General features: G+C 38.6%; 2 protein-coding genes across 20 annotated transcripts in view; one reads left to right on the forward strand and one right to left on the reverse strand.

Annotated features, from left to right (window-relative positions):
- The first annotated feature begins 79 nt into the window (after positions 1-79).
- LOC113684300 (bifunctional 3'-phosphoadenosine 5'-phosphosulfate synthase) lies at positions 80-14,004 on the forward strand. 3 transcript variants are annotated; one of them, XM_027201645.2, is made up of 12 exons: positions 80-242; positions 6,583-6,697; positions 7,007-7,242; positions 9,009-9,147; positions 9,254-9,372; positions 9,720-9,833; positions 10,131-10,242; positions 10,503-10,708; positions 10,884-11,081; positions 11,368-11,574; positions 11,899-12,030; positions 12,499-14,004. In XM_027201645.2, the coding sequence occupies exons 1-12, from the start codon at positions 201-203 to the stop codon at positions 12,739-12,741; spliced, it is 1,863 nt and encodes a 620-aa protein (XP_027057446.2). In that variant the 5' UTR covers positions 80-200; the 3' UTR covers positions 12,742-14,004. The 3 variants fall into 3 exon arrangements, with proteins under 3 accessions (XP_027057446.2, XP_089055511.1, XP_027057447.2); XM_089199385.1 differs by lacking the exon at positions 80-242 and adding an exon at positions 4,297-4,438; XM_027201646.2 differs by lacking the exon at positions 80-242 and adding an exon at positions 6,243-6,434.
- Positions 14,005-14,664: 660 nt separating this feature from the next.
- Positions 14,665-22,848, reverse strand: part of LOC113685872 (uncharacterized) — a 100,191-nt gene continuing 92,007 nt past the window's right edge. For 13 of the 17 annotated variants that reach the window (XM_089199377.1, XM_089199369.1, XM_089199370.1 and 10 more), the window contains 11 exons: positions 22,684-22,848; positions 22,188-22,425; positions 21,745-21,789; positions 20,077-20,417; positions 19,576-19,813; positions 19,457-19,468; positions 18,320-18,529; positions 17,582-17,928; positions 16,698-16,947; positions 15,930-15,944; positions 14,665-15,259 (listed from right to left, as the gene is read on the reverse strand). The exon at positions 22,684-22,848 is cut by the window's right edge and continues 176 nt beyond it. In XM_089199377.1, coding sequence (XP_089055503.1) covers positions 15,252-15,259; positions 15,930-15,944; positions 16,698-16,947; positions 17,582-17,928; positions 18,320-18,529; positions 19,457-19,468; positions 19,576-19,813; positions 20,077-20,417; positions 21,745-21,789; positions 22,188-22,425; positions 22,684-22,848 — 1,869 coding nt within the window. In that variant the 3' untranslated portion in view covers positions 14,665-15,251. The other 4 variants (XM_089199367.1, XM_089199362.1, XM_089199363.1 and 1 more) reach the window with 3 other exon arrangements.

A 22,848-nucleotide genomic window follows, 5' to 3' on the forward strand; every position in this document is an offset into this window, starting at 1 on the left:
CCACACTTTGTAACCTTGTAACCGCCTTATAATGTAACTGGGGGCTCTCAATCTCTCGTGCGCTTGCGTAAGTTGTAGACGTCACTTCCGGTTCTAATCACCGGCGCCAGAGCGAATCTTTCAAACATTCGTGATATATTCCCTTTGGACTTTAAGACACCAAGAACGTTATTTAGCCTTTGATGGTCTAAATCAGAGTCATGGCTCAAGTTAATAACTCCCGATTGAGGGACTCCCAAGCTGTAAGTGTTTGAATTTTGCTGTCTTCTTCACCTTTTCAGTTGTAAATCTGCTTAGATAAACACTTCGCGTAGTATCTATGGTAGTGGAATTCGCTTCTTTTGATTGAAGTTTGAAAATAGAAGTTGCTTCGCGACTTTTTTCGCTTTTCTTTTGTGCAAACTTCCTGCTTGATTTCCGCTGAATTAGAAATATGGTATCAGTTGTTTATTGTCAAGTTTTATTTATTGAAGGAAAACTCCTCGTAATAAGCTGACAATGTAGGTTTCCTCTCGGTGCCTGTTATTTGTTTGGGTTTTCCCGTTCGCCTTGTCGGCCATGTATCGAACTTCTTTGGATTTACAACCAAGTCGTGACAATTATGCGTAACATGAAATGGTATCGAGTATTTCGGCAAATTGTTGAATTCGTTTCGCATTTGACTGGCAAATATGCTTGACGTCAATCGAGTACACACTCGTTTTAGTTCCGACCGTCCTCCATTCGAACCTTCCCAATTGCAACCAGGATTCCAATGAAATCAACGCAGGCTAACACTTCTTTCTCATTAGTTGATGTTATCAAAAATCCTAGTAAGAGAGATAAGGTAAGAGAAAGGCGAGTGAACCGTAGATATTTAAATTGATTTGCCTAAAGGTTCGCATAATTTTTTTCCAACAACTGTTTCAACCACTTCTTCAAAATTCGCCAATATTTTAGTGGGATTCATCTATTACCCTTTACAAAATGAGCGGCTAAAACCAGCTTTTGCACAGCTGTTACGAAATTCCAGTCATTAGAATATCTTATGACCTTTACTACTCAGTTGTAAGTTTGATTATGAGCTTTCTTTGGAAAAAGTTGCACTTAAGAGCGCCTTTGAAATAATTTCAATAGTTTTACAACAAGCGGCTTTTATGAAGTAGAAAAATCTGTAATCTGGTGAAAGCTTTTGCGTGGATTTCATTAAATATGTGAAATATGCCAATTCTTCTTAGTTGGGTGTCATGGAAAAGTTAATTGTAAACCATAGTGGTTATTTTGGTGTAAAAGCAAAAAACCAAACACCTAATTTCATATTACTAATTTTGTAGGGTTGTTGTCCATGGTCATTTCCATGTTAAAGTTACACAGTAAATTTGAATTTTGTAATGACCCGTCTAAACTTCAATGTTTACTTTTTAAAATCTGGTTTATTAATAAAGTAGGGATTTGTATTAAGGTCAGTAGCATGATTTCAATCAAAAATCAGATGTGCAATCAGCTTGGAAAAAAAAATTGTTGTTTATACCTCAAAAGTGATAAAACTCAAGCACAAATCTTTATTCATGATAAGATTGATTAAACAATCCCAATTTTGCATTTTAAATCCACATGATCCAATATGTTTTGAATGTGATAAACTTAACACAATAGAGGAAATATTAGCAAAATTGTTCATCATACCAGCTGTTATCATTCCACTACAATAGCAGATTGATGAGAACTCTTCACCAAGTCAGTAGAAAAAACTTTGCAATCAATTCTCATCATATAAGTTTTAGTTGTCAAGGTATCCACTTGGTACAGAGTCATGCATGGAAAAGTGAGTACAGTTAGTTTGTTTCTTCCAGTGGCATCTAGTGTGGGAGTGAGCTTTTTTTTTGTTTCTACAAGTTGTGGGGAACTTACAGTGAGGACATAGATGATTTGTACTTTTTGACTGAGTTTTGTTGGGCCAGATTGGAAAAATTTGGGTGGAGGTTATGACAAGGTCTGTGCATTGTGAAAAAGAGCCTGACCAAACTCAGTCCATCCTGACTAAACATAGTCAAAAAGCATGTTATCATACGACCACTAGGCAGGGTTGTAGATAAAAACCAGCAGCCGGTGAAGTATGCCGGCTTCTCTGCAAGGTTTTGCTGGCTACTTTCATTGCTTCAAGAACCTGTACAGAGATGATGTTTATCAGGTCTAAACTTTGGGCTCAATAAAAATACAAATTTGCACTCCCTATCTTTTCTAAAAACATAAAAAGACTTCTGACTCAAGGTTAGTTTAAAAACGCTCTGATGGGGACTAACTTTTTGACAAATCTTGCTGCAGTGGTAGGAAAGTACGAACAATATGACATTTTGTCCACCAAATTGGTTTCAAGACTTGCAACTGTTTACCTTTAAGAAAGCTCCAGCAACTTAAAACCTTAAAGAAAACCCTGACTAAATGTTGAAAATGTCATTTCAACCTTAATGAAACATACTTGCATACAAAAGAAGGGCATATAGTGGACAACTACATGTACTAAAAATATTTTATGTTGAAAAATATTCCTTTTCTCTCATCAATAAGCACAGTTTTCTTATTTAAATTGAAGCCCACATATTCAATTTACATTTCAGAACATTCTAAATAGATATCATGTTAGTTCAGGACTGGACAGCCTTTTTTAGACTGGGTTGCATCAACCTGTCAGGCCTAACACTCGTCAGCTTTCATTATGATTTTTCCTATGGGATTGTGCACATGGACCTGCATTCATCATTTGATAAGATTAATTATTTTTTGTTCCAATTCTTTTCCCAAATTTTATTAATCCTACACAGTAAACATTTCTTTGGTTGAAAACCTGTGATCTTTAAATTTGAAACAGTATTACAGGCTTTGAAATACAGTGTATCTTGGATTATGTTGCTACCAACAACTGTATTCTAAACAAATAACAATGATACTGCTGTTCTAGAGTTTTTGATGAAGAGGGAGGAGGAGTCTTAACTCCTTCACACCCAGGAGTGACACAACCAAATTTTTCCCTACAATATCATTATATTTTCATGCAGAAAGGTGATGAAAAGAGAGAACAATATCAACGAGGGGATCTTGTTTGATTGAATACCTACTTCTCAAAATAAAAGGTGTGAGATATGGGCACTAGAGAGTGCAGAGAATTTATCCTTAAATCTTGAAATGTTTTACAGTGTTGAAAGACATTGAAGTGTTACTATGGCGACTTCCTACTTTAGGGAGATTATATCAACTTTTCTAGAAGTGATTTGAAATTTGTGAAGTTCCATTTTCAAAGCATCAAATTAAATCATTTGTTGTAACTGTACATTTTGCTGTGTAAGAAAATTATAAATACGATCTGAATAATATTGTAGTCGTGAAGTATTTACCCAAGCCACAAATGGATTTAACTGACATGTTTAATTTGTTCCTTGTGAAGAAAAGGTGTTAGTAGCGCTTTTGAAGTCTTATAAACAATGCGTTGTTTATCAAAACTTGGAAAGTTTTGAAATTTGCAATGTAACACCATTGTTTCTGCGCGCGACGAAGTCTGTTGCGATAGTAATACTATTTTTAATGCTCATGTAAGTCCCTTTTGAGCTTTTGTCTATGCATAGACACAATATGCAGGCCAACCACTTTCCTTTGTTCCGCTCCCTTCTCGAGTCCGTTCTTCGATTCTCCCTGAGAATCCTAAATAAACCCGTGGAGACAAAGTTCATAGGGAGCGCGGGCTCATTTCCCAAACGCAGCGCTTAACTTCTTTGCTTGTTGTGGTTTATAAAGGAAATAATTCACATCACCTTTCCAAAGTAGGCATAAAGAAGATTGCTAAGAATATTGAATCGTTCAGAAGGGATAAGTAAAAAGTCCGCAGGGAAAACGAATTTTTTTGACAAGAAAAAAAAAATTGGAAAAAAACTGGAACACACACTTCTAAAGCGACATAAATAAAAAATCTTTTTACACATGTCAAAACATACCGGCGTTTAGGTTTCGCCTAAACCGATTCTTTTTATAATAATTTTAGTTACCATGGTCACCCCAAAACATGCTCTCATCTGCAAGACAAGTAAAAAACGTTTATACCTTTGTAACGTTGCACTGTGAAGTGAAATGGTGTTCTTGTGGAATGAGTGGCGTGATTACTTGAAAACAATTTGCTTCAATTCTTTCGATGGTTCAACTGAATTTTTTTTCTCAAACTCTTTGAACTAGAGCCCCTTGATTTGAAGACTTCCTGCTTCACGTTTCGTGTTTAATCCGATATTTTCTCTCATGTCCTATCGTGACCCACAAAAGAAACACAATCCCATAAAGTTGTCGCTTAATCGACGGGTGGAGTCAAAACTTGTGTTTTTAGTCCCGTTTGCGTGAATCACGGATATCTGGAATCAAAAACAGCAGGCACTTCGGAAAGCGGAGTCTACTTTCGCATAATTTCGTCATCCCCATGGTATTTATCTGTTTCATTTTCATTTTCTAGGCTATGTGCATCTTCATTCGGTGTCACCTAAGGTTACAACGCCGATAATCAGCATGCATACGCTCTCTACAGTTGCAAAATTTTTAATCGATCTACTTACGATAGATACGATCAGAATTTTTCTCTGAAATTAGTTCATTGTTTTGCCGAATTAATTTATGGAAGCTTTTCAGATATGTTCCTTTGCGTGGAAAAATTCTAAGCTACTTGCGTGACAACGCTATCTGAAATGTGTTTTGTAAAGGCTGGTTTTTATTGACGTTGGAGAGGCCGGACGAATCACTCGAAATCTAGGTCACGACCCCAGTTTGTATCGTTTTTCTGATGAAGGCTCAATCGGAGTCGTTATCAGATGCGTAGAAAAATACGATCATGTGAATGTAGATAGGAGGAAATCAGAATAGAAATGAAAATTTGTGTCTGTCGCCTGTGATCTGTGGAAACTAAATTGTTAGAATGGTGAGCTGTCATATTGCCAAAGAACTCACACTGTGATTGGTTGGTTGTTGCTTGAAAATTTAGTAAGCGTCGAAGAAATTAGCAGAATCTGAAGGAAATGGAACCATTCTGATTATTCCGACTCCATTTTCGTCAACCTTATGATTCCGCTACTACCCCAATTTTTTCACCAGGTCGAAAGCGCTCTTGCGACTGTATCGTAAGTGGAAACAGCTTTTAGAACGGATGAGCAATCGTTGAAAATCAGCGAGCATCCTCGAAATGTTTCTCCACTCTGAATGAATTCATTTCGGGTTGTTTAGTGCATAACGCTTTCGTAAAATTGTACCTAATAATCCTTTTTTTTTTGGCCATCTACGAGTACACGAAACCGCCATCGTTGATGCGATTTTTTCCCTTAAAGTAACATCCTAATCAATGTTTGCGCTATGAGTACATTTGATTTTTTTCTCGGAGCTGTCAAATTGATCGAAAAGCCAAGGCTGTTAAATCGTTCTCCATGCAAAGTTTCTTTCTTGAATTTTGGGTTGGCTTTGAGATAAGAATTCTGCTTGCTTGTTTTCTTTGACTGCTGACCAAATGAGTGGACGTAACCAATCGCAATGTTACGTGTGTCATCATAAATCTCATGTGGGGAGGGTGGGTGGGGAAGAAGTAGTATACGAACATTGTCAAACAAATTAATTTTTTTCGCCTTTCCTTTGAACTATAAAATGCTCACCTCATTTCTAGTTATTTACTGCCATTTAATTGAAGGAACTTCCATTCAACTGTTTACAAAACGAGATTTGAAAACTTACACGACAAGAGTTAGTTGTTGGAGGGGGGAAATTGTTCATTTCGAAACAAACTTTAAAGAACCATATGTTGAAGGGGCGCGATGTATATGAAGCGAATTAGCCATCATTTTAAGTTTATGACACATGAATTTCCCAGAATTTTTTGTGTAGGACATTTATAAAGTCGAGTTTGTACGGGTCAATCGATAATTTTTCCTAGGTTCAGCTTGGTCAGTTTTGAAATAGACATTAAGCGAATTGTTGGAAAACGCTTTAAGTTTGTTTGTTTATCTGCGCTTTTATCCGGTTATTGTTAATCTTTTTAAAGTGGAGCTACGTTTCTTTACTTTGAACGATCATATGCTTTTTTTTTGAGGAGACACGTTTGTTTTATCAAAACATCGTCTAATGTTTTTAGAGAAATGACCTGGCGGATGTTGGCAAAAGTTATCAAAATTTTGCGCGGGACTCGTGGCAGAATGGAAATTATACATAAAAAATTATCCAGCGCTCAACCAGTAAGAAGCTGAAAACTCTTTTATTCGTTGGCACATTCTTGAAGCGGATTCACGGTTACCATTGAGACGTTACAACTCACGTAACAGGGGTTCAAATTTTCAAGCAAGAACAACTTTCTTCACATTGCAAAGCGAGTGCTGCATGATAACGGTTTAATAACGGCAAGATTCGACATGGCTTGCGTTGGAACTCATCAGCTTTGGTCTCCGGTATGTTTCGCGAAAATTCAACTTCCCGCGGAGAGCGCGTTTGCTGCAAATCTTGTTTCTAAATTGCATACTCTTGTATTACCCCATCTGCCTTAAGGGGGAGACGAGAAGTGAGTTTTCGAATTATTTACTCTTTTCTTTCTCGTAGAATGTTGTTAAAGCTACAAACGTCTTCTACAAAGAGCACAATGTCACCCGAGACAAAAGAGGACAAGTTGTCGGTACACGAGGCGGCTTTCGGGGATGCACAGTCTGGTTTACAGGTAAATACAGTAATTATTCACCAAAAACCGACCAAAACACCTTTCAAACGTTTTTTGGCCAGCTGAATCATTTTTCGATATCTTCTTTTCTTTTTTTTTACCCTTATTTTTTTTAAGATTTCTTACTTGAAATCTATCATTGAACTTTTCAAGAGTAATAACTGAATACGATTGATCGTCGATTTTTCTCGGCCGCTTATGAAACTTTTGGGTTCATACGCTCTAAGGCTTCCTTTCTCAACTTTAAATTGGTTCAAACATTTCACCTTTCGCCTTAGAAGAGGATTAAATGTTTTTTTTTTTTAATAGGTCTTTCTGGAGCAGGAAAAACCACAATCAGTATGGCCCTTGAGGATTACTTATGTCGACAAGGTATTCCCTCGTACACGTTGGATGGTGATAACATGAGAACTGGACTCAACCGTAATTTGAGTTTCACCCCAGAAGACCGCGAGGAAAATATCCGTCGTGTCAGTGAAGTTGCCAAGCTGTTTGCTGACTCCGGCATGATCTGTCTTACTGCTTTTATCAGCCCGTACGAGCGGGTAAGATATTTCTTTAATTTACCGGTGTGATTTTAGCTCGGTATTTCACGTTTTTCTCGTGATTAAACCTCGAATTTGGCAAATTATGATCTTGCAATTTTTCTAAAAAAAATTCTTTGCTCGCTTAAGAAAATGTAAGGGAAAAGAGGCTTTTTAGATATTTAATCATTTGAATGCAAGATACTTTGAATGCCCCTAAATTATATCTCATTTGAATGCTAATGATGAACTTTTATTTTTAGACTCTCCCTATTAAAACGTGATATTTTTCCAGGTGTTTTATATTTCTCTTACAGTACTCTGTGATTTCAACTAGCCCCTCGGTTTCTGAATTAACCTTTTACAGTCACTAAGAAAATTTCGCCGCCAAAGTTTGTTAGATCATGGTAACTTTAAGTAATTGGTTAACTTTGACTTTGCCATAATAAATGGTTGTGTGAAGCCGTCTATGAGCATTCTGCATTTATCTATTAAACATATCCTTAAGACTGTGTCAATACCATTTTTGAAAATTATCTCACAGGAAATTTACAACTTTTCAAAGAGAATTGTCAAGGACCGAACACTGAACAAACGATTTAAAGTGACTGTGAAACAGACAAACGTACCTCATTTTCGGCACAATAATTTTAAAATGAGACTCGTCTATGAGCGACTAACATTTCATTAATTGTGGATCAACCGGTTTTTTTCATTGCGAGTACCTTTGCAAAATTATGTGAGGGATTTCTCCTAAATTTATTGCATCGTCGATTTGCAATTTGATTTGCCCAGCTATATAAAGATATACTCTAAGTAAAGTGATTTCCCTTTTTACTCGAGGTTAGATGGTCATTAAAATGACGCGCTAATTATAATGTGACCAGAATGGAAATTCCGAAGTGAAACACGGCCGTCTCCTGACAGCACTAAGTTATTTCTTTCTTAACGTACCCACCTCATACTAGTTCAAAAAGGCATGAAATAAGTTCGTCTTATGAACGCAAACGCAAGCTTTATAATTCTTTTCATACTTTCGCCTCTTCGTTTATAATTTTCACCTTAACGAGTGCTTTATACGTGGCATTGCTACCAAGTTATAGTGACGAGATTCATTTGAACAGCTCCTATTGTTAACTTTAAAATTTGCATAATACTCTTTGCTCCGGAAGTGAATCGTGGGCGTCTCTCCCGAAGAACCGAAAACTTCTCGGGTCCGAAAATCCACCTGTCAAATATGCAAAATAACTTTCGGATGATTCTCGAAGCCACACACGAAAATTTCGGATCCAAGACGATGACCCAAAACGGGCCTCGAGAAGTTTTAGGGAGCAATAAGTTTTGGGTCTATTGAGAAACTCACGTCGGAACACATCACGCGGCAAGTTGTTGGGATACGTCGCGGAGACAAAAATTAGTTTTCTGTAGCATGGAGAATTATTGTGATAATCTTTTCGCCTTAGGGCTGCGAGATGCAACCGTGTGGTTTTGATAGCTAGCTCAGATACTTTGCGAGGCAAAACGATATACACCGTTGGGCGGGAAAGTAGGTTTTTAAATAAGAATTTTTCCTAATGAATGACTCGCAAAACAAGCAGAGAACTCCAGAATTAATTAGAGCACTTTTCACACTATGATGTAAAATCTAGTGGAATTGCGTCCACAACTCACGGAGCAGTGAAATTTTTGTCTCATTTATTAGTAACCCAAATGATACCGCGTAATTTAACATGATTTATCGTCTTTTTATTCTGATGCACAAGCTTTCAAAAAATTTTGTTTCTCAGGACCGTGAGAAAGCTCGCAAGTTGCACGAAGATGCCGGTCTGCCATTCTTTGAGATTTTTGTGAACACTCCTTTGGAAACCTGTGAAAAGAGAGATGTCAAGGGATTGTACAAGAAAGCCAGAGCCGGCCAGATTAAAGGTTCTGTCAAACACTTTAGGGTCTTTCCTTAGTCGACTTCTTCGCTAACAATTTCTTCCTTTTATGCCGTTTCACGTCTGACCGGATTGACTGGTTTCTATTTTAGGTTTTACTGGTATTGACTCAGCGTATGAGCCTCCAAGCAAACCCGAACTGAATTTGAAATCAGGAGAAGTACCTGTAGACGATTGTGTTCAAGAGGTTATCAAACTCCTTGCAGACAGGGTGGGTAGTTAAAAAGCGGTTTTGATGAACAGTAAAAACTTGAACAAGCTATTTTGTAGAGACAAACTCCAAGAGGCAAAAAATAACTTGCCTGAGAAAAGTCCTGTGCAGTGAAGTTTCATCTTGAGATGAAAACTCTGGTACACATCGATTGCGATAGGTTGAACGTGTAAAATCTTCACTATGACTGATTAAGAATTTAACACCTTGTCAACAAAACAGTGAATGACGTTTCGACGGCCCTGATGAGAAGTTGTTATAGAAGCCATTTGATTATGATTTCAACTGAGGACTTCTTTACCCGGATGATCGGAACACCTGATCAAATATATGTTTCTTTTCTCCAGGGGATCTTGCCATATGCAGCTTACAGCGGTATCAAAGAACTGTTTGTTCCTGAAGAAAAAGTCGAAGAAGCCAGGAAGGAAGCAGAGGAACTACCTTCTGTTGAGCTAACAAAGGTTGGTCCTGCTTTAGTTAGGATCCATTGCGATTGGATGTCCCAAAACCAAAACCTAAAGAAAAAGCAACAAACAGCTTCACTCGCGAGAAACGCGTGAGGGAATAAGTCGCAGTTTGGTTTTAGATTTGAATCTAAGTGGTTGAGAGGGTGGGACAGGTTTTGTTGACCGGTAGCCAGGTGAAGTAGAGAAAACCAATGCTATAGAGGAATGCCATCGACAGTTTATTGAAAATTACTTTAACATAAAATTAATTTCACGACATTAGTTGTGTTAAAAATGGTCATATCTTCACAGCTGGATCTGCAGTGGGTACAAGTTCTTTCTGAGGGCTGGGCTACGCCTCTGAAAGGTTTTATGAGGGAGCGTGAATTTTTGCAGTGTCAGCATTTTGGACTCCTTCTAGACGGTGAGCGTTTCTTTTTAGAATCTTTCTCCTGAAATTTTCATTTTGAGACTCAGACACGCAGCTGCTTTTCTTCAAGGTGAGGAACTTTTTCTCATTTTTCTCTGAGTGGAACGTTTTTGCTCAAAGGTAGCTGGCCAATTTGTCTCCATGTCTTCGTTGCAGCGGCTCTTCAGTAAAAAAAAAACGGCTGTAGATGTTATATTTTCCCACCAAAATGATAATTGTAGGTTGTTTGTCTCATGTGATCTGTTTTCTTGTAGAGGGCGTGGTCAATCAGTCCATTCCTATCGTGCTCCCTATTCTGACTGCTGACAAAGAGAGACTGGAGGATAAAAAAGCCTTAGCTCTCCGATACGAAGGAAAACCAGTAGCTATCCTTAGAGATCCAGAATTCTACCCCCACCGCAAAGAAGAACGATCGGCCCGTCAATTTGGAATAACGCATCAAGGACACCCTTACATTAAGGTACCCTAACATTAAGATTCCCTTCCATTAAGGTACCCTTACATCAAGTACCCGTTACATGTGTTCTCACGAAATTTTTGGCTTGTTAAAGTCGGTCTATTTAAATGAGAAAGTCGAAGATCATCGCAAATTGAAAGGAGAATCAATATTTAATTTTGTTCAATTTTATTTATAGATGATTCATGAAGGTGGTGAATGGTTTGTCGGAGGAGAATTAGAGGCACTGGAAAGAATCAAATGGAACGATGGACTCGACGAATACCGAAAGACTCCGAATGAACTCCGAGCTGAATTCCGACGACGCGGTGCCGACGCAGTGTTTGCTTTTCAACTTCGTAATCCAGTACATAATGGACATGCATTACTAATGCAGGTAGGGAAAAAAACTATTTACCATTTTTATGACCACGCGCAGACCAGAGAAAACGAATACAAGAGGAGTTTTCTACATGTTAGGAGGTTGTAGACTATAAACATTAGAAGTTAGAGCAACATCTGAAAAATTTTGTGAAAAGACTAGACTCTCCTCAACTCTGTCGACACCATTGCTACAGGTAGAAGAGTAACAATAAAAAGTATTCGTTAAATAGGAAAAACTGATAACCATTCCATTCGATTCCTTGAAATCAAAATTTTTATTTCGTTTACCTTCCCCTCAGGACACCCGACAGAAGTTAGTTGACAGAGGATTTAAAAAGCCAGTGTTATTACTGCATCCATTGGGAGGGTGGACTAAGCAAGATGACGTTCCTTTACCAGTGCGAATGGCGCAACATCATGCTGTAATGGAAGAGGGTGTACTGGACCCTGAAAACACAGTTATAGCTATATTTCCTTCACCTATGATGTACGCTGGTCCTACAGAGGTGGGTATTTTGACACGGCTGGAAACTCTCATGATGAGGCACGTTTTAGCTGAATTCTGGTGGCGGTGCCAACTCTCACCGGAAATACCTGGAGATGTGCTTGGTCTTCAAACTCAAAACCAATCTTTTGCGCAGCCTAAATGGCAACGTCCGTTTCATGTTCAGTAGGCCGAACACGCACTTTGACTTGTTTTTTTTTATTTTTATTTTCGATCTATAGAGCATACAAATCTTGTACGGAATTTAAAGAACTCTTTTTTTCGTGATGAAGGGCCAAGCCCGAAACGAGAGTACTTCTCACAAAGTTTCACTTTTTTGTTATAGGTTCAATGGCATGCAAAGGCGCGTGTAGCAGCTGGGGCAAATTTCTTTATTGTAGGACGAGATCCAGCAGGAATGCCCCATCCAGATCCTAATCCAAAACGGGACCTTTATGATCATTCACATGGGAGAAAGGTATGTCGTCAAGGGAGGGAGATGGGAGCAGTTGGGGGAGAGAAAAAGGTCTCTGAACCAAGTCTTGCGAGATATCTACATCGTAACTACCCTTGTTTCGATGTTCTGAGTAAAAATAATGTACTGACAGAAAACTTGGTTCATAACAAAAAACTTCTCAATCCAGACATCCAAGGAAACAGAATTCCGTTTATTTTTCAAAAGCTAAGAGTAGCGTTTTTGGAATGACCAGTGGTATGTATCCCAGTCAGAGTCTCCGTCATCTCATTTTCTCTTGATTGATCATGTGACGTGCATGATCCTAGAGCATGGCCTTCTGGTGAACTCATCATGCACCATGAAGTTCCCGGTTTACTTGAAGCGGTGGGTTCCATTTATCCCAGGAACTTAGATTTTCGTAAATAAATTGAACATCATCCTTCAGCCTTTATGATACGAAGCTCAAATACTCTTTCGTTTCTTTTCTAGGTTTTAACTATGTCACCGGGTCTTACACAACTAGAGATAGTTCCTTTCCGTGTGGCAGCTTACAATACCAAAGATAGAAGGATGGAGTTCTTTGATCCTGAGCGAAAAGAAGAATTTGACTTCATATCTGGTACACGCATGCGTGCATTGGCAAAGTCAGGAGAGGAACCTCCAGATGGTTTTATGGCACCAAAAGCGTGGCAGATTCTGTCCAATTACTATCGTTCCCTCAACAAGAATTAATAAATGGGTCATTTACACTTAATGAACGGTAGCACCCTGCATTACACTACAAGTTCAGTAATTGCATTAACATTTAAGTTTACTCTTTTAAGTCAAAGCAGGAAATGATTTTAAGTTTGCCGTGAATCGATTTGAAACCTACCAGAGAGAGAATTTGGTAGGCTAACTATTGAAAGAAAATCTAGGAAAGCAAAATTTCTTACACTAATGTTCACTTTCACCAGAAGTCCTCCTGCTTTGGTATAGACACCTTTGTAGCAATCATTTTCTTTTCGTTGGGGTGATCGTGAAATTTCTAGATATGTTTTTTTAATCAGCCCTCTTCAAATCGATTTGCGTCAGACTTAAGATTCTCAAAGAACGTCTCCACTGTCAGTGAAGTTGCCATCATCATACGACGAGGAACTTTTCCTTTGGTATAGTAGAATAAATCAGTAGTCCTATACTTCCCATACAGTGACTTTCGTTCGCCCTGAATTTTTAAAGCTCTTTAAATTAGGTATAATTGTTATAAAGTTACTCGTAGGTATTGAAATTAATTTTTTAAAAATTTTTAGAGAGATATTCGTGGTAAATTCGTTGCCAAAATATCTTGATAACTTTACGACGTCTTACTAAATTTTTGAAGTAATGTTCAATTTTTTCATCTCGCCTTAGATGATCAAGTTTTCTTTTGTCTCTTGATGACTTCATCACTGTTAGTGGTTTGCACTCCACCCCACCCCTCCCTACTGAGTCATGTCTCGGTTTTTATTTTAGAGAACGATCGCCGGTGTACGACGGTATTGTATTCTTTATATCCAGTTGTTTTTTCTACAGGCAGCCCAAGTTCGATATGTTCGACAGATGCACGGTCAGCTTTCTATTTTTGAGGTCAAATTCCGGATAGTTGTTTGGTTTCTAAACACATACATCTTCTCCGAGCAGATCTCTCTATTTCCACTGTTGCGCAATAACAGTATAACACACATGTAGTCAAACATCGAGCTTGGGCTACCTTTGATTTTATGAGGACATTAAGGGTACATCAGTTGTGATTCTTACTAGTAACTCTTAAACCAGGCTTATTGAGGGTAAATATCAGTTGCCAACTTGTGGAATTGACTCAACTTTTTCTTCTCTGATAGAACAGAGTTCGTGCGCGCAGATAGGGTTTCACCGAGTGCGTCCTGTCAGCTGATATTACATTCAAGTTTCCTGCTTGCACTGTAGTAGAGTGGGATTAATCCAGAAATAAAATCATTAACCAACGAAGACATAAAACTGTGGTTGTTAAGTGTTTGAGAAAGCAATGTCAGAGGTATTCGTCTACTTTTTAAAGAAAATTATAAGACAAACAAGAAGACAAACGAATTACTAAGGGCATCATATTTCCACCTAGAGGTTACTATTAAGCAAACAGCGTGCGAATAACCTTTGGCAAAAGGAGGTATATGATCAAGGGAAGGAAAGCGCTAAAAACGTAGGTGATCTCTTTCCGTGCAAGCACACATTGATGCTAAAGCGTCTACAGACTGGGTGTTATGAAACAAAACATTGAAACGAAAAGTATTTTCTGAATCAAGAGTTAGGAAGAGGTTTTTGACGAGCCAGTTGGAACACAACGGCTTAAACCGAGGGAACACGCGAGTGAACCAGGAGCGACTATGTCGACCGTTTTTAGTTTGACACCTGATTGAGAGAGACGGTGGTTCGGGTTGAATCTCGACCGATCAAAAACCGTAGTAAAGGAAATTGACGTAAAACTGAACATCTTTAGAAGCTTATTCTCAAATCCATCTATTTTACGCAACATAAGATTACCCCGGAATCTTAAGCCCTTGTTATTTCGATCCATTGTCGCTAGCTTCTAAACGCTTTGAGTCAACAAGACTCTCCAAACAACACATTGTGCGAAATGAACAAATAAATACTGAGACTTGCTTGAATGTTCGTTGGATTTTAATAGCCGTGATTGAATAGCCGTGCTACTTACTATTACTGATATGCTTGAGATATTCGCAGTGCGCTTTATAGACTCTAAATTTAATGAAAGGGTCCCTCACTTTGGAGTTTCAAAAGTTGCTTAATTTATCCTTTTGAGTCTTTGAGATCTACGTTTTCGATATTTGAGCATTTTCGCACCTTCGCTAATATTCTCAATCGCGAGAATTAAAGCCATCTGCAGCTACGAAAAAGTAAAAGCGCTAAATTAATATGAAGCGTTAAGTTACCTAAACTACTGTGCCAACGTTCATAACTCTAACACAAATTCTTTCTGACGCAGTCTCACATAAAGCCTCTAAAATTCATTCGGTAAATTTGTTTCCTTTCACGTTGAGCCTTTTCCATTTTAATCCGTGGATACGTTTTATTGATTAGATAGCTATCGTATGTTAAGACTGATATTTGCGTGAGCAAACTTATACTACTACGTTACTACGGAATTCAAGTCATCGCTTTCAGCAGTAGATGTGGCGCGGTGCTAGTGAAGGGGTCTCGGGTAGGTGCTCAGCGGTAAATACGGCGACTTAACGCCCTGAAAAAAAGAACCGGAAAACAACATTTAATAAAAAAAAGGTATCATAAACCTTACTTTGAAACTCGGGAAACCGGAAATATTTATGGATCGTGATTGAATTCCAATCTAATTAAAAAAAACACTAATTACAACTCAGCGCATTATAAATTTGTCAGAATGTCCATGGTTTTCCAAGGACCACAGTTGAACAAATACTAACAGGTTCCCAGCTAAAGTAATCGTGATTCATTGATAAATCGACAGATGAATAGACAGTCCTATCGAGAAACAGAATAAAGGCCAGACGACAGTCAGATAAACTGACAGACTGATGGAAGGTCATACGAACGGGTAATGGTACAGACTGTAACAAAGACAGGCTAACAGACCGATAGATAGACTACGAGCACTCCCTCTTTTCCAGTGAAGTCTGTCGCGAGACCAAAAAAAATCAGTGCTATTCGAGCGCCTCAATCCCAGAGCTCCTCGTGGTGCGTCAACATCAATTTTTCTTCACTAATTTTGGTTGACTCGCGCGACGGACTTCCCGAAAAGGAGGGACTACTCGTAGTCTAACCAACAGACTAATTGACGGGAAGAATGGACGGTGAGTTAGTCGATGGACATCTAAAAAAGCAGAAATATGAAGGAAGAAATGGTTTTGAAGTATTAAAAAAAATACCCTTACCTAAACGTAATCGAGCTGAAAACATAATAAAAGAGAAACCAGTTAGTGTGTTTTTCTGAACATCTAAGATAACCGTTAAGTGCGATAGAAGATCAGAAGAAGTTAACCTAAGGTATAGGGTATACTGCTAAAATGTTGGCATTAGCCCTGGAAATACATTTGGAACTTTAAATTTTGACTGACTGGCTCTACAAATGACTAAATCTTGGAGCGCGTAAATGACAACATTTTGTGCATACACGCCTTTTGTGCTACAGTTTCTTTGGAAACTTACCCTATTTATTACCAGTGTAAAATGGTTAGTTTTTGGTGATGTAAACGCGTGCTTTTCAAATCCATCTGAATTTTGTGAATCGGAGACTAGCTGTTGTAGATAGCTCGTTAAAATAAGCAATGAAGCGAAGAAGAGAGAAAGAACTGAAGAAAAAAAGGGAGATTTTAAGAGTTTAAACAGGAAAAATTTTACCTTCTGTTCTGATCTATAGGTGATTTCATATTTAGAGATCTTTTTTGATAATGTTTGGCTTTACATGGTTATGAATAATGACTTCTTTTTTTTCGACACGGTAGTAAAACTTTACCCTAGTGACTCCCAGTGCCTCTGTCCATCCCGGGGTCAGTTGGCGTAAATACCGGCCATCTGTCAGGGAAACGTGGCAAATTGCCAAAGGGAGAGGGGGAATGCCTGAGATGAACGAACATCCCACTCAGGAGCAGTGAACATACTGAAATTATTTTGAGATAGAGCATGCAAGACTTGGTGCTCACCTTGGCAAACTCTCTGCCTGAAAATTTTTGCTTGGCCTGGGTTCTGTAGTTCTTCGAAGGACTCTATGACGTACACATAGTTATCTTGTCCGGCGATCTCCAACAGTTCACGGGCATCCACAACATTCCTCTTGCCAACTCCAATAGCAACCATCTGGACTCCCATATTTCTTAGAGGCTTAGCGGCTAATCCTAGAGGGGTGTAGGAGCCTGTCTTGGTCTGTTTACCGTCCGTAATGACAAAAGCCATCTTGAAGAAAAGAGGAGAGAAGTGTAAGGAAGAATGAAAAGAAATTATTGTCGTTTGCCCAGTGGTTCGCGACGTTTAGACTGCATACTGCTGGATGAGCTATGAGATTCATCGTTTTTGCATCACTTTATATAGCAAGATGTTCAACCGTAATTAATTAACTTTCTACGGAGCTTGCTAAAGCCGAAGTGAAACAATCCCAGATAACTTTTAACACTTAGTTGAAATGTAACGTCCTCTAGGAAGATCACTTCTTCTCTAAGAAGATCACTTCTTCTCTAAGAAGGTCACTGACTAAAAAGGAAATATTCTTCACCAAAGAATTTTGCGAATAACTCGATGTCTTTACCGCCTCTGACAGCACCATATCTACCCTTCAGCGTAACGTGTGATTGCAGCGTCGAGATTTAAATAAACATAATTTACTGTTAAAGTTGTCAAACTACGCATAATGTGGTGATTTACATCGCTGTTCTGAAGAGGAAAGGTAAGAAATGTATAACTGATGAAAATACACAGGCAGAACTATTGTTCTGCTCAGTTATCTTTTATTTCGGTACGTCGGTTGACAATAATCCTCTCAGTCACCGTCAAGTCCTTCTTTGTTCTAAAGGAACGGAAATCAATTAAATACCTTCGGTACGTTTGATCTCATGCCTCGCCTTGTGGTAAATATGTCTAAAGCGGCTGTGTCTAAAGCCTTGTCAATGTAAGTCCGTCCTTTTTGCCACCGCAATCCGTCCAAAACATTGTTGACCTCTGCCACGTTAAGTCTGTCTCCTTGGAGTGTGTTGAAGCGCAGGACAGTTTCGGGATTAGTGCTGTAAGTGATCACAGCAACATGGGTGGTGGAAGGTCCTATGTCCAGTTTGCTGACCATTCTCTTCAGGAATCGTTTTGTTCGTTCCCAGTTCGTCTTACCAATGCTTCCAGAGGAGTCCACTATAAAGGCGATATCTGCCGCTTTTCTACATTCGGGTACTATGAAATGCACAAACCATGAATAAAAACGCATTTTACTTTTTCTTATGGCTTTTAGATTTTAGCTCCAAAGTTTAGGAAAAAAGCACTCCCCTACCCTTTATTCTTGAATACCAGCCTCGCAAAACTATACGACTCAACCACCTTCACTACTCAAAGATCATTTATTGCACACCAACGTTAGAGAAGGTTCAAAGGAAAGTAATATGTTTCAGATCGTTTCACGAAAGTCCAAAATTCTAGCTAATGAGTCCTTAACCCATTTAACGCCAAAAAGAGAAAGATATTGAGAGCCAAAGGTTTGAGGCTTTGGCTCCTTTGTTGCTATGTATACCTGAGTACGGATTGCGATGCACATAAAGATTGTCATTATATTAAGATTTTAACTCACCACATGGTGATCTCCTGGCAACACTAATTGGAGTTGAAGTGAGACACGCCTGTCTCTTCGTAAAGCACTCACTTGTGTCTTGTACATCATCAGAGGCACATACTGGACTGGACGTAGCAGGGCAGGTTGGACAAATACACTCTGATTGACCGTCAACCACTCTACAACCGATGTTGTGAGGTGCCTTACAGGGAAAGATCTCACAAGCATCTGTCAAAAATATGACAAGAGTATGAAATATGGGCTTGAATGGAAACGTAGTAGATCCGAATAAAGAGGTCAGGGTTTGCGTTTTGAGGTCATTTATCAAAAGTTTTGGCAACTTTGCAAGCCAAATACCACAGCCTAAAGTCTAAAGAATATGAGTCTCAAACTGTCAAGATCTCAATCTTGAATGTAAGCGCCAACAAAAAAAAAAAGATTCTTGGAACAAGTAGCTGCCGGGACACTAACGGGCCACAGGATTCATAGTTTTGCGTTCGTCGGGAAAGACCAACCACACTACCTCTTCTTAGGTTTGTTCCACAATCGGATTTAAATAATGAAATATGGCTGATATTGGAAAAGAAACACCCGTCTAGATATTTTTCGTAACCTTCTAAAAATAAAAAATAAAGGTCCTATCTATCTTTTAAAGCTTAAATTTCAAGAGAAATCAATACTTTTTAAAAATAACTTTTTAATGTATTAACAATGATTGGTTAAGTGAATTTATCATAAGTGGATAGATGGTCTTTGTTATCTGAATGAAAGCAAAAGACTGGTTCGAGCTACTACGTACTGTCACATGTTTAGTATTTCGCCATGTTGTATGTTCTGCAAACTTTACAACGAGAGAATTCTCGATATATAACGGAAAAAAAGAATACTTTATAGAGTTCTATTTTGCGAAAAACGTTAATTTACCGTTCGTTAGAAAAAAAGACTGGCAGTGATAAAGAGGTAATGAGTTCCTTTCGCTTTTTTAGTTACCATTTTTAGAGCACTGTCGAGTATAGAGAAATTTTCCGAATCTGTATTTATTGTAGATGTATTACTTTCTCTGTTTATCTGGTTGTGTCAGAAATAGAATGAAAATATCATTGATTTCGACCAGAACCTAACATGTTAGAAGCTTTCATGCAATTCAAAACTCACCTTTAGCTGAGGCTGAAAGAGACAAGGAGAAAAAAAGTCAGGTAAGTATAACGATGTGATAAAGATGCTCAAGGAACGCGGAGAGGGAAGACCTCTTTTGGATGTACTAAGACACTTACTTGGACATGTCTTTTCCACAATTTGCTTGACAACTGACTCCAGCTCGTTAAATCCAGGAGAAGTAAACACGTTGTCGTTGGAGCTTGCAATCTGACGCAGCTGGCTAGTGTCAACGCCTGATCCGATGCCTAAGGCGAACACTTCCACTCCCTTGTCTTTGATTCCTTTGGACGCTTGATCCAAAGGTGTATACGCCTTAGCAGTGGTCTGCTGTCCATCAGTTATGACTATGGCAACCTAATCGAGAGTAAAATTTTACACAAAAACGCAAGTCGGGGGAGAATTGAAACTACAGCCAAAATAATATTATGCCTTTAGAGAGTCAAAGGTGCAGGATTCACAGGATTAACTCTTTTTTTTTTCCTTTAGAATTAACGTAAGTAAAGGCGTTACCAAAGAGATAAGGCAGTGCAATACAATCGAATCTATGTTATAGACGAGCCTAAAGTATTTGACAATTTTGTTGTATGTCTTTTGCGGAAGAAACAGTGCTTAAATACCTGTGGTACATTGGGCCTCATTCCTGCACTTGTTACGAACACTTGTTCATCTGCCATTTTCAAGCCTTTGTCGATGTATGTAAAGCCTCTCTGAAATGCGATCTTATCGATCCGCTTTCCATATTCTTTGGCAGTAATCTGCGCCCCGGACACGGAGTCGAAGGCTATTTCAAGCTTGGCATCGTTACTGTAGGCGATTACTGCTACATGGGTACCATCTGGACCAACATTGAAGGCACTAATGATATTCTTCAAGAAACCCAACATCAGCGGCCATCTTCGACGACCAATACTTCCCGATGAGTCCACGATAAATGCTACATCCGCCGTGGTCTTGCACGCTGACGGAGTTCAATTAAAAAAATCAAAGTGCTCTGTGAGCAAACTCGTGAATTGACAATTGATTTTTTAGACTATGTTTAATGTTATCTGGTTTAGGGAATTTTGTGGTTGATTGTCATATCTAGAGTACGAGCAGTAGTTCAGTGTTCGCTAATGTAGCAAAGAAACAAAGTAACGTTGGGATAAGAAGGCATTACAATTGAAATGATCATGCTAGTACATTTGACAAGGTGGATGATGTCAAGTGTTTTAAACGTCTATCATTTTTGTTTCTGGTTCAAAAGAAAAGGTTGGAAGTAAATGGGGGTGAAAAGTGAAATTTACTGTCTTTCGTTGTAAATATTAGAAAATCAAGGCAATACTGTCTTAATGAAAACATTAACGATTCCCTCTTTATCAAATGAGACAATCGGGAACGAGTTTTGAGTGATATAACTGACCCAAGTCTGCCACCGTCATTTTGGATCTCCGCCTGGGTAGATTTAAGTCACGTGCTAGGCAACGTATAATCAATAACAAGATAGAATTTTATTTCAGGCCTATTTATCTATTTTGTGGTGTGTAACTTTCTCATTTTAGTACGTTGTATGTATGTTGAATCTTCAAATTGTCTTGAAACTGAAAAGAAAATTGTTCTTTAAAAATTCACTGAAAATCGGTAGCTAAAATTGTTTGTTTAGGTGTTATCTGATTTTCGTGTTAACTTGTTATTTCGTCAGTCGCCGGCACTTTTGTTGCTTCACACAGGAAAAACACACGCGACGAAACGTAATGATCAATTTTGTCCTCAATCTCACGCCATAACAGAAAAAGCTTTTGAACATCTGTAAACTCCGAGCGCTTCGCAGTAAGTGATATTTTCAATGAATCTTCGGATTGTTTTCAAGTTCAAGGATTGTAAATTACAATTTTATATAAAACAAAGGTTGTTCTGTTATTTCAGTGTGAATCCTTGCATGCCTGCTAGTCGCTGGCGCCGCTTGTTGAAACTAAAACGAAAAAAAAAAAACTCTTTTAAGATTATCATTGGCTTCTTTTTCACCCCACCACTATTCTTAGCAACAAAGGTCGCCATTTCGTCTGTTTATTGCTCGCCAAAAACTATCAAATGCACTCAAAAGCCTAAAATCTAAAAAAAGTTTACAGGAATCGACCAATCGAGCGAGCGAGCGAATGGCATTCCCCACATCGTATCTATAACTCGCTCTTGCGCATGCGCGCAATTCACGAGTTAAAAAGGAAGAATAGCATGACAAAATAGCTAGACAGGAAAAACCTATTGTGTATCACTGTTAAATGACATATGTGTGGTTTGAGTTTACTTACGTTCAGGTGTTGGCAGTGGCGTCGGTGTTGTTAACGGAGGTGGTACTGAAAGAGAAGAAAACGAGTTACTCAAGTCGGAACATTTTTCACATTCCTCCTTCCGCTGTATCGTTTACAAACCTACAGCCAAGACTGTATGGAGCAAAACAATTGATGGTCTTGCATGGATCAGGAGGTTTAGCTGAGAAAGTACAACAGCACAAAACACGTTGTTTAAAGGTATAGAAAGCAAACAAAAATCAGACTGAAATTTGCACAAGTAAGAAGAAGAATCCAAAATAGAAAACGGTTTGGTTTTTAAACCGACGGTTATCCTCATATAGAGGGATGGAGTATAAGACTCTTAAAGCCCACAGAAGGTAACGTCCTAAGGTCCAGAGTATAGGTGCTTTTCCAGCACCTACTCCTATCCAGACCGCTTTTGGATGTACTAAGACACTTACTTGGACATGTCTTTTCCACAATTTGCTTGACAACTGACTCCAGCTCGTTAAATCCAGGAGAAGTAAACACGTTGTCGTTGGAGCTTGCAATCTGACGCAGCTGGCTAGTGTCAACGCCTGATCCGATGCCTAAGGCGAACACTTCCACTCCCTTGTCTTTGATTCCTTTGGACGCTTGATCCAAAGGTGTATATGCCTTAGTAGTGGTCTGCTGTCCATCAGTTATGACTATGGCAACCTAATCGGGTGTAAAAGTTTACACAAAAACACAAGTTGGCGGAGAATTGAATCTACAGCCAAAATAATATTATGCCTTTAGAGAGTCAAAGGTACAGGATTCACAGAATAAACTCGTTTTTGTTTTTTTTTTAGGAATAATATAAGTAAAAGCGATACCAAAAAATTAAATTAAAAATCCAATGTAAGAAATGGAAAGCTTTAGAGTAGTTAACAATTTTGTTGTATGTCTTTTGTGCAATAAACAAATTTGAAATACCTGAGGTACATTGGGCCTCATTCCTGCGCTTGTCACAAACACTTGTTCATCTGCCATTTTCAAGCCTTTGTCGATGTATGTAAAGCCTCTCTGAAATGCGATCTTATCGATCCGCTTTCCATATTCTTCGGCAGTAATCTGCGCCCCGGACACGGAGTCGAAGGC

Source organism: Pocillopora damicornis, chromosome 3 (assembly GCF_964200805.1).
Source record: "Pocillopora damicornis chromosome 3, jaPocDami1.2, whole genome shotgun sequence".
Lineage (NCBI taxonomy): Eukaryota > Metazoa > Cnidaria > Anthozoa > Scleractinia > Pocilloporidae > Pocillopora > Pocillopora damicornis.

Bases quoted from the DNA above. Each gene is read 5' to 3' on its own strand.
- LOC113684300 (XM_027201645.2), top strand. From the start codon at position 201: ATGGCTCAAGTTAATAACTCCCGATTGAGGGACTCCCAAGCT. The intron at 7,243-9,008 runs GTAAGATATTTC...TTTGTTTCTCAG, and splicing joins TTATCAGCCCGTACGAGCGG to GACCGTGAGAAAGCTCGCAA. The intron at 11,082-11,367 runs GTAGGGAAAAAA...CCTTCCCCTCAG, and splicing joins GACATGCATTACTAATGCAG to GACACCCGACAGAAGTTAGT.